This window comes from Bos mutus, chromosome 13 (genome assembly GCF_027580195.1).
Source record: "Bos mutus isolate GX-2022 chromosome 13, NWIPB_WYAK_1.1, whole genome shotgun sequence".
Lineage (NCBI taxonomy): Eukaryota > Metazoa > Chordata > Mammalia > Artiodactyla > Bovidae > Bos > Bos mutus.
Genome location: NC_091629.1, coordinates 48255258 through 48271857, shown reverse-complemented (window position 1 = coordinate 48271857; position 16600 = coordinate 48255258). Strand labels below are relative to the sequence as shown.

Sequence of the window (16600 nt, the reverse complement as noted above, 5' to 3'; positions counted from 1 at the left end):
GAGCCTGGCAGACTACAGTCCATGGGGTTGCAAAGAGTCAGACATGACTGAGTGACTAACATTTTCACTTTACCTAACATATCTTTTCAGTCCTTAGATTTTTCACCTATTCTGTATCCTGTGTTTTTTTGCGGGAAGGATCTTAAAGTTGACTCATAACTGCTCTTTGTCTTTGAGATCCTTAAGTGTACCTTTCTGCCTTCTCTCCTAGCGGCAGTACATACCTGTGAAAGTGAAGAGCAAAGCCTTTTGGATCTTCTTTTGGGAGTACGCCATGATGTATATGGGAAGTCTAGTGGTAGTCGTTTGCCTCTCCTTCTTCCTTCTTAGTTCCTGGGATTTCATTCCTGCAGTCTATGGCTTCATGTAAGTAATGCCCCCATTAGAAAACTCTGGAAGCTGATTTAGTTTTCACAGCTCCATCTGGAATCAGAGGGAGAACAAGCAGAGGCCACATCTAGAGCAGTGGTCCTCACATTGGTGTGTACCATAATCACCGCAGGGCTTGAACACCCAGGATGCTGGGCCCCACCTCCATAGGTTCTGATTAAGTAAATCTAGGGTAAGTGAAAGGTTGTTGCTGAGCCGTGAAAGACGTCAGGATTCTTGGCCTCCAGAGGAGAGGAATTCAATCCGGGGCCAGTGATGAGGCTTGATCGCTCAGAGCTCTTGTGTAATAAAGTTTTATTAAAGTATAAAAGAGATAGAGAAAGCTTCTGACATAGACGTCAGAAGGGGGCAGAAAGAGTGCCTCCCTGCTAGCCTTTAGCACTCTTGCCTGGAAAATCCCATGGACGGAGGAGCCTAGTGGGCTACAGTCCATGGGGTCGCTAAGAGTCGGACACGACTGAGTGACTTCACTTTCACTTTTATGCATTGGAGAAGGAAATGGCAACCCACTCCAGTGTTCTTGCCTGGAGAATCCCAGGGACGGGGGAGCCTTGTGGGCTGCCGTCTCTGGGGTCACACAGAGTCAGACACGACTGAAGCGACTTAGCAGCAGCAGCAGCATATACCTATCAGCAAGCTGTTAATTAGAGAAAGGAGATGTCTCAAAACTCAGAGTGGCACCAGGCCCCTCACCCACAACATCCATTTTGAGATAACATTGGCACCAGGTGAGTCATCCTGTGCCACAGAACGATTGACATGAATCTTGAAGAAAGGCAGGTTTCCAGGTAAATAGATTCATTAACATAGATTAGGAGAACAATTTTATGAGTAAAACATACTGGTTTGTCAAGTTGGTTCTGAGTCTTAGGCGGAACCAACTTGAAGACAGATTCTAGGGTAAATACATAGTTCACTAACATAGCTTAAGAAAAATATTTCCATAAGAAATACACATTGGTTAGCTCAAGGTTTGAGAAAAGTTAAGTTCAGGAGGAACCAAGTGTCGTCATGGCAACACAGAATTTTAAGAGAAACTTCCTTTTAATTTTGTATAGAGAAGGGGAAAAAGCTGACACTTGTAGTTTGTTTCCTCCTGCCGGTTAAGACAGAAATAAAAACACGTCTGACACTTGCAGCCTGTTTCCTCTGCTTGGAGACCCCTGGCCTTCCTGCCTGTTACACTCTCATTAGGACCCCAGAATTTGCATATCTATATATATAAATTTTCAGGTGGTACGATGCTGCCAATCTGAGGAACACACTTCAAGAACCACTGGTTTAATCTAAGTCAATTAAAGAACACTCTCTGGGAACATCCAAAGCACTTATCAGCCTCGAACTAGAAGGTTTCGATTCAGTCCCAAACAGGAATGGATGTATTTATTCCTCTATTGGAAAAGGGTCTCCAACAGTTTTAAAATAAAGCCACCTTCCATATGTCAAGGGACTTCCGTGGTGGCTTAGATGGTAAAGAATCCACCTGCAAAGTAGGAGACCTAGGTTTGATCTCTGGATAGGGAAGATCCCCTGGAGAAGAAGAATACCACTCCAATATTCTTGCCTAGAGAATTCCATGGACAGAGGAGGGGTGGGCTGCAGTCCGTGGGGTCACAGAGAGTTGGACATGACTGAGTGACTTAGCACTTTCAATATGTCAAACTTATAGAGAAAATCAAAATGGGTTTGCAAGATGAATTCTGCAGATATTTCCAAATATCCTCTCTGTGGTCTGCTGAGGAGGATACCTGCTCAGGCCTGAAGGAACTCACAGCCCAGAGGGTCATGGACACTTAACCCCACCAGGGTGGGAAGGAGGTCTGTGGCTGGCTTCCCTTTGGGATTCTGAGCTGCTTATTTATGTTCAATCCTGGCTGAGCCTAACAGTGACTTAATAACCTTCAGTTTCTCATGCTCTGCCTCCCAGAAGAGTTTGTAATGCCTGATGAAAAACTTTTCCTAGTTTTCTGCTGGTGTACAGATTGTGTTCATTACCTTATTTCACAGAAAAGGAAATATAGTTACAGCAAGAAGCAAAGACTTGCCAGGTGGAGGCCTTCTTCAGTGAAATCTGACCATGAATCATGGTCTTGTCTGAAAGCTGACCATGAACCATAGCCTCTGTCTTCCTTTCCATGCTTCCCTTGTGCTTTTAAAACTGAATTCTGAAAGAGATGGGAATACCACTCCACCTGAGCTGCCTCTTGAGAAATCTGTATGCAGGTTAGGAAGCAACAGGTAGAACTGGACATGGAACAACAGACTGGTTCCAAATAGGAAAAGGAGTACGTCAAGGCTGTATATTGTCACCCTGCTTATTTAACTTATATGCAGAGTACACCATGAGAAACGCTGGACTGGAAGAAACACAAGCTGGAATCAAGATTGCCGGGAGAAATATCAATAACCTCAGATATGCAGATGACACCACCCTTATGGCAGAAAGTGAAGAGGAACTAAAAAGCCTCTTGATGAAAGTGAAAGAGGAGAGTGAAAAAGTTGGCTTAAAGCTCAACATTAAGAAAACGAAGATCATGGCATCTGGTCCCATCACTTCATGGCAAATAGATGGGAAAACAGTGGAAACAGTGTCAGACTTTATTTTTGGGGGGCTCCAAAATTACTGCAGATGGTGACTGAGCCATGAAATTAAAAGACACTTACTCCTTGGAAGGAAAGTTATGACCGACCTAGATAGCATATTCAAAAGCAGAGACATTACTTTGCCAACAAAGGTTCGTCTAGTCAAGGCTATGGTTTTTCCTGTGGTCATGTATGGATGTGAGAGTTGGACTGTGAAGAAGGCTGAGTGCCAAAGAACTGATGCTTTTGAAGTGTGGTGTTGGAGAAGACACTTGAGAGTCCCTTGGACTGCAAGGAGATCCAACCAGTCCATTCTGAAGGAGATCAGCCAGCGCTGGGATTTCTTTGGAAGGAATGATACTAAAGCTGAAACTCCAGTACTTTGGCTACCTCATGCGAAGAGTTGACTCATTGGAAAAGACCCTGATGCTGGGAGGGATTGGGGGCAGGAGGAGAAGGGGACGACAGAGGATGAGATGGCTGGATGGCATCACTGACTCAATGGACGTGAGTCTGAGTGAACTCCGAGAGTTCGTGATGGACAGGGAGGGAGGCCTGGCGTGCTGCGATTCATGGGGTCGCAAAGAGTTGGACACGACTGAGCGACTGAACTGAATTGACATCCGTTTCAACCCCATATGTATGTTTTTAATGTTATGTAAGATTTTTAGAACAGCCAGAATTGTAACCCATCTTTATCTTATATCATCAGACAAAAAGTTTTCCAGCTAAACCCCATTTCTCCAGCAAGGTCTGGGATCATTGCTAGAACCTGGCAGTGGTTCCTTGGACCCCTGGAAGTCTCACTTCTGTGTGAGGAACTCAGTCTTCTGGCTCCTGCTGTATGCATCTGGAGAAAGAATGGGCAGTAACAGGATCTTTGAGCTTTTCCCCTAGACAAATCCTTAGAATGCTCAAAATAGGTTAGAGGAACATATTTCAAACCCATTCCTCTTTTGTGACAGTGCTAGGTATCTCCTGGTTTTGAGCATACGTATCTGGGGCAGGAAAAGAAGGGGCTGGTCTTTTGATTTCTAGCATGAATTCCTGCCTTGTTTCAGATCTCTGCTGCATGCCAGAGTTTGGCTCAGGTGATCCTTTTTATGGGTTATTTGTCTCTGGGTCTCTGCCCCTTGCTTTTGTTAATTACCTATATCCGGGGTGCCCAGAGAGCCCCTCACATCCTGATCTCTTTGGAGACAGAGTCTTCCTTGACTGCCTAGCAGTGACCAAAACCTTCAGGAGAAAAGCAGGTCAAAGCAGGTTGTTTCTAACTTGGTTCTGTTTTTTCTCTCCCTTTGTTTTCTTCATTCCAGACTTTCTGTTCCAGATCTCACCCCGAACATTGGCCTCTTCTGGTACTTTTTTGCAGAGATGTTTGAGCACTTCAGCCTCTTCTTTGTGTGTGTGTTTCAGATCAACGTCTTCTTCTACACCATCCCTTTAGCTATAAAGCTAAAGTAAGTAGTTGGACCTACTGAGTTTTTGTCCCCGGAGTCATTTGTAGCTTTATAGATGTCCTTCTCACTCGGGCATCTGCTATTGGGTTTGAGGCATTTATGCCCAGGGAACCTCACCCTGAGTTGCTTCAGTGACTGTGCCCTGCAGCAGAGTGACACACACGGTGCCAGCTGTAGGGGCAGTGCTTTGGAGCCCCATATGCCCCTGGCCTCACTTTGGGGTACTTGAACCCACATTGCCACTGAGCCCAGTTACTGTTTTATTTGTGTGTATATATCACAATTTATTTTATTCTATATCTTTTTTCATTTTTAAAAAATATATTTTAATTGAAAGGTATTTGCTTTATGATATTGTGTTGGTTTCTGCCATACATCAACATTAATCAGCCATAGGTATACATATGTGCCCTCACTATTGAACCTCCCGGCCACCTCCCCAGTCACTGTTTTAGACAAGAGCAGGATTGGGGTGGGGACGATATCCTTGGAAAAAGAGGATCTTGCTGGGAGTCCTCTAGCTGTGTCCCAGGGGGCTCAGGAGGTGTTAGTTGGGGGGCTGGTCACCTGCAGCTCTGATCAACTTCCCTCCAATGGATTGCCTATGGCATACCCTTCTGCAGAGTAAGAGAGCTAACATGTGTTGTCCATCCCACCTTTTTGAGTTATATTCATGCCTAACCCTTCAAGCAACTCTTGGAGGTAGGCGTTATGTTACTGTCACTTCCGTTTGCTAGTCGAGGAAATTGCTGTTTAGAGAGGTGAAATTATTTTCCCAGAGTCACACAGCCAGTTAGCAATGGAGCTGGGGTTACCAGGTTTGTTCGGCCCCAGAATTTATGCTCAGACCTCTGCACCTTGCCAAGCTCCTGAGATCACACATAGTATTAAATAGCTCCTGGAAATAGTTCTGTTATCCTAGCTTCAGAGAGGGGCAAACAGGCACCAGTCAGCATAGATACAGCTGGGTGGTCCAGGGAGGTAGAGGGCTGGATTTAGATTTCAAGAGCTTGAGTTCTTTGCTCTGACCTTCCATTCATTCTCCATGGCAGTGAACCAAGGCACACGGTTCCCTGTCTGTAAAGCTCAGAGCTGATGTTCCCTTCTTATAACATGGCCTTGGCCTGGCATCCGACAGAAAAAGCCTTCTTTCTTGGCCTGACAGGCTCCAGAATTCTGGCAGCCTTCCTCAGCCAGGCTCTCCAGCTGTCTGTGGTCCATATGTCCTACCCGCGTTCTGGTCAGGCCTGGGTCTGGGCTGAAAGAAGCAGGGAACCCGGCACACCTGTCCTCACGCGTGTAGCCTGTTCTCCAGCACCTCCTATTGTCGGCGTGTGAAAGGCCACAGATAGCTCCTGGGGGCCACCGCCATCTTGTGACACCCCCCCCAACCCCCACCAAGGGCCACAGAGCTGTGGGAACAGAAGGTGTGAAGATACCTGACCTCCCTCTCGGCTGCCCTCTTGTGTCTGGATCCAGTTCCACTCCAGCCCCTGCAGTGCCAGCTTTGTGAGAACAGGGCCACCGGTCACCGCTCCCCAGGGGCTCTTGCAGGAGGTTCTGGTGTCCGTATTTGTTTTTATATATTTATGTATTTATTACTTTTGCCTCTGCTGGGTCTCTGTTGCTGTACAGGCTTTTCTTTATTTCTGGCGAGTGGGGGCTACACTCCAGTTAGGATGCGCTAGCTTGTCATTGCGGTGGTCTCTTGCTGCGGAGCACAGGCTCTAGGCACACGGGCTTCAATAGTTGTGGCTGGGGGGATCAGTAGTTGCGGCTCTCTGGCTTTAGAGTGTGGACTCAGTAGTTGTGTCGCACGGGCTTAGGTGCGCTGCAGCATGTGGAATCATCCTAGACAAGGGATTGAACCCCTGTCCCCTGTGTTGGCAGGTGGATCCTTTACCACTGAGCTACCAGGGAAGTCTCAATGTTGTGTGGGTTTTGTTTTGTTTTGTTTTTTAAAGAAACTCTTTATTTGGTATTGGAGTAGAGCCAACTAACAATTTTGCGATAGTTTCAGGTGAACAGCAAAGGGACTCAGCCATACATTCACCATGTCTTTTGGTACCACCTTGTCATTAGCCTTTTCCTGGAAATGGTGCAGCTGTTACCAGCTACCTAAAAAGCCCAAACCAACGACTTGGATGAGCCGTAGGAAAATGCTCACTGAGATAGCCACACCCTTCCTAGAGATTACAAGACTGCGTGAGTTTGCAGTCAGAAACTTTGACTCAGAAACTTTTTTTTAGTTTCTGAGTCATTTGCCTCATAGTAGTATTTGGGTGTGTACAAATTTGTCTCCACATCTCAGATTTACATCCATTGAGTGACCTGACCTTGGATCTACAAGGCAAGAATGCCGTTAACCTGAAGACACCCTCCTGAGCTGGGCGTTAACCTGAAGACACCCTTCTGGGTCCTGTGCAGAAGTGGGCCATGTGCGCGTTGCTCAGACCTGAGGAGGCTGCACATCTGGCTTCTTCCTGGCAGATTCTCTTCTGCACTCAGTCAGCTCTTGGAGGAGCACTGGAGGCTGAGTTCTGTCTCAGCCTTCCTGATCAGAGCTGGTCCTGCTGGGCACTCGGGAGAATAGCACCGGTGGTGCTTAGGCGCTCTGGAGACAAGCCACTCCATCACTTTCGAACTCTCTTATGTTCTCTGAACCTGATTTCCTCATCCACAAAGTGCAGTGACAGCATTGCCTCCTTCCAGGTGCGAGGTAGTGAGGATCGTGTGTGATGATGCAGGAAAAGATGCCTAGCACAGAACTGAGCACAAGTGAAGGTTCAGGAAATGGCAGCCAGTCTTACTGGTTTAAGGGGACTAGAGCTCTAGTTCCAGCCCCTCCCTCCCCAATTAAATTTCATTTTTATTTATTTGGCTGCATTAGGTCTTAGTTGCAGCATGCAAACTCTTAGTCATGGCTTGTGGGATCTAGTTTGGGAGCACAGAGCCTTAGCACTGGACCGCCAGAAAATTCCCCAGTTCCAGCCTTTAAGAGCAAAAAGTTGCATGCAGCCATTTCTGGAAAGGAGCTCATCACAGCTAAAGATCTGTAGTCCCCACTGACCCTGTTGTCAGAGAAAACAAGCATCAGCCAGGAGGTACTTCCTGCCCTGGTCCAGTGTCAGGGGCCTCTGGCAAGGGTGCTGCCTAATTACTCTGACAACAGTCATTTAAACCCAGTAATAGAGGCCGCTGACTTCATTTGTTTTCCTCCTCTGGGCTCCTGGGGGAAGGCCCGGAGCTGCGGGGGGTGGGGGTTGATGGGAAGTGTCTCTGTGGGCTGTGTCTCTAGTGTGTGCTAGGTTCTTCTCACTACCTGTGGGTATCTTTGGGTCCCTGCAGTTTTTTGCCCTCCTGCTGGGCCTGGCCCTGTGTTTTGTGGGTGGTGGAGCCTGCCCTGCGTAAAGTCCCCTGGAGAGTGTATTTGGGTTTCAGGGCTGGGGTGAGGAGACTCTGGGGTGGGCCTGGTCCCTGACTGACCTCTGCATCTCTCTCTCTCTGCCCCGCCTCGCCCCAGGGAGCACCCTATCTTCTTCATGTTCATCCAGATCGCCATCATCGCCATCTTCAAGTCCTACCCGACGGTGGGGGATGTGGCGCTCTACATGGCCTTCTTCCCCGTGTGGAACCATCTCTACAGATGTGAGTACCCCCACCTCGCACCCTCTGGCACAGGTTTGTGTCATCTCGCCCTGGATGAAAATAGCTGGTGGTTAGGAATGGACAGGCATTTTTTGGACACCTGCTGTGCCAGCAGTGACATGAAGCACAATATCTGCCCCTCGGTACTACACACAAATGGTAATAATAAAAAGAACCAGCATTTATTGAGCACTGACTGTACCTGGTTGCTGTGGTTCTAAGAATGTTACGTGCATCAGCTCATTTTATCTTCACACCAGACTTTGAGGAAAAGTATCCCCGTTTGCAGATGAGAAAACTAGGGCACAGAAAGATAGCGTCGCTTGTTCAAGGGCGCAAGACTGGTAAGTAGAAGGGCTGGCATTGGCATCCAAATGCAGGAGCCTCCAGCCAGCACTGCCCAGTAGGGCTTTCTGTGATGGTAGACATGCCCTGTATCTGCCCAGTCCGATAGAGTAACCACGAGTGTGACTGGGGAGCTGAATTTTTAATCTAATTTAAAGAAGCCACACATGGCTAGTGCTGTCATCTGGACAGTGTGGCTTTCAGCCATTTCCCCGTGCTGCACCGTAGACGTCCTGCCTGCTGCGAGACCCGTTCAAGCTCTTCCTCCGAAGTCGGCCTAGTGCCGACCAGTTGTTCTTTCTAGTATTTCCTGCTGTTGCCCTGAGTCAGGCTCTGTGTCCTCTGGGTTCTTTACACTGTTTGTGGGCTCCCTAAGAGTAGCCTCATGACTCACCCCTGTGTCCCCAGCACCCAGGATTACACCTGATGACACACAGAACAACATAACAAATGTTCAAATGTTTGTGGATGGGGTTTTTTTTTAATAGTTTTTATTGGAGTTTAGTTGATTTATAATATTGTGTTAGTTTCAGGTATATAGCAAAGTGGATCAATTATACATACACATACATCCACTCCTTTTTTAGATTCTTTTCCTATACAGGCTATTAGAGAGCTCCCGGTGCTGTACAGTAGGTCCTTATTAGTTATCTATTTTATATATGGTAGTGTTATGTATCGGAGAAGGCAATGGCACCCCACTCCAGTACTCTTGCCTGGAAAATCCCATGGACGGAGGAGCCTGGTAGGTTGCAGTCCATGGGGTCGCGAAGAGTCGGACATGACTGAGCGACTTCACTTTCACTTTTCACTTTCATGCACTGGAGAAGGAAATGGCAACCCACTCCAGTGTTCTTGCCTGGAGAGTCCCAGGGACGGGGGAGCCTGTTCGGCTGCCATCTCTGGGGTCTCGAAGAGTCGGACATGACTGAAGCGACTTAGCAGTAGTAGTAGTGTTGTGTATATGTCAGTCCCAATCTCTGTGTATGGGATTTTTGGACCTCCCTAATAAAGAGGCAGTGCCAGTGGCCCAACACCACCTGATTCTCTAAAACAGGAAGGGAGCTGCAGAACTTTCCTTGCACAGCAATAAACCTGGGGAGGACAGGCCTCAGAGGAAATGTCTTTATTGTTGTTTTGGGGCTGCTGAGTATCAAGCAGGAAGTGAAACTGACCAGCTGCTGGAAAGAAACCTGTCTATAGGAGTGGGCCTCTGAGCAAAGGTAAACAGGTGAGTGGGCAGGACAAGCAGGACTGCTCCTCCAGGTGGGGCAGTGACCAGTGAAGCAGATCAGAAGCAGGAAGTAGCATCTTCTGCTTGTGGCATCCTCATTGAACAGACAAGAATCACCCAGTTCACCCAGTAGAGGGGTCTCAGAGTCAGCCTGGGGCCCCTTGGCAAGTCCCAAAGGCACAGAACATGTGAACATACCCTAGTTTGTGATGGGATGAGTCTGGGGACGTTGGTCCTCTTTCCCCTAAGATGGAGTTGCTCTGGCAGGCTCTCCCACAGAGGGTGTCTCCCTCAGGTGAGATCTTTCATCCCATATTGCTAAACAGAGTCTGGAGCCAGACAGTCTTGAGTCTGAATTCTGGCTTTCCCATTACTAGCAAGTCGTTTAACTTTTCTGAGTCTCCCGTTTTTTCATCTGTCAGAATATCTTTCAGGGGTGTTTGAGGTCTGAGAAAGAATAAATGTAAATAGCCCCACTGTTGTTATTAGTAGTATTAATTACACAGGGAGGTCTCCTGCATAGTTTCATGATCAAAGCTTCAGGCTTGATAACCAGAGTTACTCAGAGTCATTGAAATAAACATATTTTTCAAAACTTGAACTATTTTATGCCCTCTGGGGTGATGATGCACAAAAAATAAGGATGGGGTTTCCGGAAACCTGGATGAGCTAATAGATGCTGTTGTTGGCTCACTGGGCGAGTTGAGCTTGTCTGAAGGGCCCGCAGACAGCGTTGGCTGCCAGGCGCAGCTCCTGCAGTAGAGAACGCTCAGACTTGGCGTGTCTGTTTTGGGCAAGACAACTATGAGTCATTCTGTTTGTCCAGGGCATCTTCAGCCTGGTCGTGTGGATGTGCGAGTGGAGACCTTGTGAGGTCTTTACACCTAGGTTGAATATACTCAGACTTCTAATGTGTTTAAGAATTCGGTTTAGACATGAGTTACCAGTGTCAGCATGCCTGCTCACACATTCGCTGTTTTGTTTTCCTATCCTGCTTAGTAGGGAAGAGAGGCACATGGGCCCTCCCCCGAGTGCAGGTCCCAGATGCTGGGACTCTGCGGAACTTGGGGCCAGGATGAGTCACACAGACACACAAGCGTGGTGTTAGGGAACAGCCTGCTGGCAGGGCCCATGCCAGCCTGCAGTGGTCGAGCTCAAAGAGCCAGTTACCAAAGGGCTGGATTTTGTGTGTATGTGTCCTTCATGTTTTCTTTTTTAGTATTAATTATTATATACAGATAAAGGAATATTGATTTTAAAATATGCATTTGTTATTTAAAAAATATACAATAAATTTCCATGTGCCCAGCACCTAGTTTAAGAAAAGAAACAGCACCATGAGCTTTGAAGTCCCTAAGTCCCTTCTGTGCCCCTCCTGATGGGACTGGATTCTTCCAGTGGAATTTTATTTCTCAATACCTGAGGCTCAGAGAGGGAAAGTGACTTGCCTGAGGTTTCGGTTTGTCAGTGATGGAGCCAGAGATCAGAGGAAGTCACCCAGGGAACTTGGTGGGAAATCTGATTCCATCTGGCCCAGCACGGCGGATGAAGGGTCACCTGGTCACCTCTGACATCTCCAACACACCGTGGTGCTGGAACAGGCTGTCCTGTGCCCTGGGTCCCTGGCTCTATCTGCTCTGGCGTATAGCTGGAATCCTCAGGCCAGTCAGCCAGCAAGAGTGAGTAGCAGCTCCGAAGTCCTGCAAAGGTCACCACAGGCCAGAAGCCAGTTGGATGTGGTGACCGTTCCTCGGGGCACAGGGGAAGCATTGTCACAGCTTTTTGCGATTGCCCCCAGGAGGCGCGTGTGAACCTCTCTCAGTCTACGCACTTGGTCACCTCCTTGTCACCCGTTCTAAAATACAGAGTGACTGGAGACATGGAGCAAAGACCCACCTGGACTGTCAGACCACAGGAGTTTTATTTTAGGAATACTGTGTATTCTTTTCAGCAAAATAATTACCCAGAAATCAGAAAGAACCACTGAAGGACTTCCCTAGTGATCCATTAGCTATGAATCCAGCTTCCAGTGCAAGGGACAGAGGTTTGATTCTTGGTAGGGGAACTAGGATCCACATACCTCAGGCCTACTGAGCCCAAGCACCTCAACTAGAGAGAAACGTATTTGCTGCAGTGAAGACCCAATGAAGAAAAAGAAATAATTAAAAAAAAAAAACCTCTGAAAGTATTAAGAGTGTTTTGTTTTATTTTTTAAAGAAAGAACCATTGAGAAAAGTATGTAAATAGTGATGAAGTGGAGGAATGGTAAATAGACGTATCCTGGGCTTCCCTTTACCAGGCTCAGCTGGTAAAGAATCCACCTACAATGCTGGACACCTGGGTTCAATCCCTGTGTTGGGAAGATCCCCTGGAAAAGGAAAAGGCTCCCCACTCCAGTATTCTGGTCTGGAGAATTCCATGGACTGTCTAGTCCATAGGATTGCAAAGAGTCAGACACAACTGCGTGATCTTCACTCACTTCATCTCTTTTCTTGAGGTTGTAACTTTGTTTAATAATAACTCTCAGTGCAGACATCTTTCTCCCCAGACTTCTGTTTCTGGGAGTAAGACTGAGGCCTCTTAGAGTTCTCCAAGAGGCTTGAGTCAGGGCTTTGATTTCTCAGCTTTGAAAACCCAGAAATGTGGAAATTGTAGATCAGAAGAGGGCACCTTGCAAGCCCTCCAAGCCAGTGTTTCCAAATCATGGGATTTCAGGGACTACTAGCATTTAAAAAAAAATCCTGGTGACAGAGTTCCCAACTTTTTATTTTACTGAAGACACTAAAACAGTCAACTACTGGCCATTTGTCTCGATTTTATAAAAGAAAGGACTTTTTAAACAGCAGCCAGCAGCAAGACACCTGTAATTACTCAATAAAGAATGAAGCTTAAGTTGAAAACATTCAGCTCTAACAAGATCTCTGAACTACCTTGGCCTGGTTATTCTCACTGTGACACTGACAAGTGAAGTCTCTGCTGCAGACCAGCACAGGCCTCTTATGGGGCAGAGGTCTGCCACTGTAACCCAGTGGCTCACAGCTTTGGCTGCATATTGGAATCACCAGGGAAGCTTGTAGAAACAGATATGGATGCCTGGGCCCCACCCCTGGGGCTCCCTAGGTGAGCTCATTTTACAACCAGAATTGAGAACCTTGGCTGTAATCCAGTCCCCTTTCCAACGCCTGAACCCCCAGTATAGCATTTCAGCCAAGTCATTGTACAGCTGAGATAAGAGGCCTTAAGGTTCAGGAGTTTCCCCATCTCTTAAATATCTCTGAACTCTGACTTTGGAGAAGGGATTTCCTGAAGGTCAGGATCAGAGAGAGGAGGGGAACCTCTATTGACTGAGTGCCTGCGGAGAATCAGACCTAAGCTTTTATTAATCACTCAGTTTTTTTTTTAAGGTATTCTAGTTAATTAATTTTAAATATTTATTTTATTTAAAAATACAATAAAATAGGACTCTCTCTCCGCGTGCGTCGTTCTTTTCTTTTTCTCTCTCTCTCACTTTCCTGCTATCTTCTAAATAAAATAGAGCTGTAACACTGAAAAAAAATACAATAAAATATAAAGAAACAAAAATGGCATATAATCCTGCTGTCAGATATCTACTGTTGAATTAAAAGGGGGAAAATCACAATGGTAGGTCAGTGGCCCCAGCTTTTTGGCACTAGGGACTGGTTTCATGGAAGACAATTTTTCCATAGATGGAGTGGGGAGGGATGGTTTAGGTTATATAATATAATATAGAATATATATATATAATATAATATAGAATATATAAGATATGTATTCTGTATTATATATAGAATATATAAATTGCATATTATATAAATAAATATAATAATGCATTACATTATTGTGCACTTTATTTCTATTATATCAGCTCCACCTCAGCTCATCAGGCATTAGATCCCAGAGTCTGGAGACCCCTGTGTTAGACAGAATAATGCCCCCTCCTTGCTCCCGACAAATATGTCACCTCATCATCCCCAGAACTTGTGACTAGATCACCTTACATGACAGATGGCCTGCAGATGGGGAGAGTATCCTAGATTATCCAGGTGGGCCCAATGTAATCACAGGTGCTCTTAAGAGCAGAAGTAGGCAGTCGGGTACATGGGCGGTCTCTACGCACCACTCAGCTTTGCTGTGAACCTAAAACTGCTCTAAAAACTAAAGTCCGTTAAAAAAAAAAAAAAGCGGAAGAGGGAGGCAGAAGAGGAGGTCATAATGATACGACATGAGAAGGACTCAATCCGACATTGCTGGTTGAGGATGGGAGTCCTGAGCCAGAAATGCCGACAGCCTCCGGGTGCTGCGAAGGCCAGCAAGTGGATTCTCCCCTAGAGCCACCAGAGCCTGTGGACTTCCGTCCTCCCAGACTGTAAGACAATGCATTATATTGTTTAAGCCACTAAATTTGTGATCATTTGTTACCATAGCAATAGAAAACACACAGTAATACATCCTTGCTAGCTTTTCCACAACTTGTTTAATTCATGGAACACTCCATGAAGTAGGCATTTTAGCCCTATTTTAGAGATGGGGAAGCTGAGATTCTGAGAAACTTGCTGGCAGAGCAGGAATTGTTTTTAAAATTATTTATTTGGCTTCATTGGTCTCACTGCAGCTTGCCGGATTTTCATGTGGTGCATGGGGGGCTTCTAAAAGCAGTGCGCGGGCTTGTGGGATCCTAGTTCCCCAGCCATGGAGTGAATATGCATTCCCTGTATTGCAGGGCATATTCCTAACCACTGGACCACCAGGAAAGTCCCTAGGAATTTTAACCCAGGTCTCTCTGAGGCCTGTGCCCCACTCTCAGGCTGCCTTACCCCAGTGGAACTCTGCCTGCTGGCCTGCCCGCAGACCACTGTGTGTAGCCGGTCCTCCCAGGGGCTTCGGGGGAGCTTCTCCCTGGTGAGATTCTGGTTCCCTCAGGGAGTAGGGGGATGATGGTAAAGAGGGAGGGTATCAAAGAGAGATCATCTAAGGAAGAGTGAGGGACATTTGAAAAGCAAGGCAGGGGACCTAAGATATGAACTGAGGAGAATGGAAAATGTGTTTCCTAAGACCTGGGCTGTGGCACCCTAGAGACACTGAGGGGTTGGTGCTGCCATTCGTATCTATGATCCACAGAGGTCAGAAAGCACCCTGCTTGGGGCCAGGAGAGGAGTTACTCACGGACACCCTGGGATTGGGGGTTTAAGGGCAGTGTCTTGCTGAAGTTCCCCCGCCTCTTGCAGTGCCCAGAGGCATTCACAGCATTACTGACTGTAGCCAGTTGAGCCCAGAGTTGGAGGTAGAGTCCAAGTCTAGTACCTCCCATGGAAGGAGGCAGAAGGAGCCATTGCCAAGGATCTGAGGTTGTGTCTTGTGTGTGTGTGTTGGGGTGGGGAAGCAGGGGCATTCTGCCTTTGAGCTCCACCAAGCTTTTCCTGGGCCTCTCTGTGCTGGGGGCCATCACCGCAAGGGACCCAAAGAGAGTCAGTGCCAGGCTAATGGTGACCATGTGTCTTTGCAGTCCTGCTAATGGTGACCATCTTCTTTGCAGTTCTGCGAAACATATTTGTCCTCGCCTGTATCATCATCATCTGCTCCCTGCTCTTCCCTGTCCTGTGGCATCTCTGGATTTACGCAGGAAGTGCCAACTCCAACTTCTTTTATGCCATCACACTGACCTTCAACATTGGGCAGGTAAGAGTTAAGGACAGCCCAGCAACAGGGATTCATTTTGCAGCCTCAAACATTCTACCTGGGCCCTGGGTTCTGCCAACAGGTGTTTGGACGTGAACGAGGGGCAGTTCTTCCCCTCAAGTAGCTCGAGGTTCTGTAGAGAAGGTAGGGCAGTAAGAGCAGTGGGGGAAGCTGAACTTGGCTAACGTTTATTGCATTGAATTCTCACAGCAAGCCTGTGAGACAGTGATCCCTGTTTTACAAATGGGAACCAAGGCTCACAGAGATTGTCGATTGCCCAAGGTCATTGGAGGAGCCAGGAACCAAGTTCGGGGAAGGCTTGGTATATTGCTGATCCTGCTCACGGCACCAGTTGTCTCGCTGTATCTCACTGTGCAAACTATTAGTTGAACCCAGGATAGGCAAGGCGCAAGCTAAGAGGGTGGAAGAAGACGCGAGGAGCCGTAGGAACTGCAGACACATTTATTCTCTTCTGGCTGGTGCAGCAGACTCAGCAGCAGCCATAACATCACATAACCCACTGGCTTTCCAGGTGGGGCTTATATGTAGTTACAGAACAGAAGGAGCCCATGGCCACGCAAGTACCTCGTGATGCACATGAGCAGGGCTCTCAGTGATCTCAGCTGTTACATCATCATTGTTTACAAAACGTGGGGCAAGAACGAGAGACCATGGGGTGAGAGCCTGACCGCACCATCCTGGCTAGTGTGCTCTTCCCCTATGCTCTGCTTTCCTTCGCTTCCTGGACTGCGGTCCCCAGGGTGAGAGCGGTTTGTGAGGGTGGGGAGGGGAGACTTTGCGGACTTTGGAGCAGCAGGAGCAAAGGCAGAGTCCTTAGGAGAGAAGTAGTTTAGCCAGAGAGGAGGCCGAGAGGCCATCCTAGAATGAGAAGGACCAGCATGGAACTCCGACCTGGAGACAGCCTCTCCCTTGGGGCCATGGAGCAGTGGTTCTCTGCATCAGAGTCACTGCAGGAAGCTTGTTAAAAAAAAATGCAGATTCCTTGTTAAGGTGTTTTTAAGTCCTGTGTTTATGCTACAGCTGTCACAATTACATGGCTTTGATTTTTTTAAAGCAGATTCCCTGATCCCACTCCCAGAGGTGTTGATTGGATTTTGTTTTTTTAAAATATCTATTTGGCTGCACCAGGATCTTTAGTTGTGGCACTCAGGATCTAGTTCCCTGATCAGGGATCGCACCTAGGCCCCTTGCATTGATTGGGAGCGTGGAGTCTTAGCCACCG

General features: G+C 47.2%; 1 protein-coding gene across 1 annotated transcript in view; it reads left to right on the top strand.

Annotated features, from left to right (window-relative positions):
- The window catches only part of PIGU (phosphatidylinositol glycan anchor biosynthesis class U), a 90982-nt gene that overhangs the window by 60437 nt on the left and 13945 nt on the right, over positions 1-16600 (top strand). Inside the window, exons 8-11 of the mRNA XM_005900433.3 lie at positions 212-366; positions 4290-4433; positions 7957-8081; positions 15215-15357. Coding sequence (XP_005900495.2) covers positions 212-366; positions 4290-4433; positions 7957-8081; positions 15215-15357 — 567 coding nt within the window. The remainder of the gene's footprint in view (positions 1-211; positions 367-4289; positions 4434-7956; positions 8082-15214; positions 15358-16600) is intronic.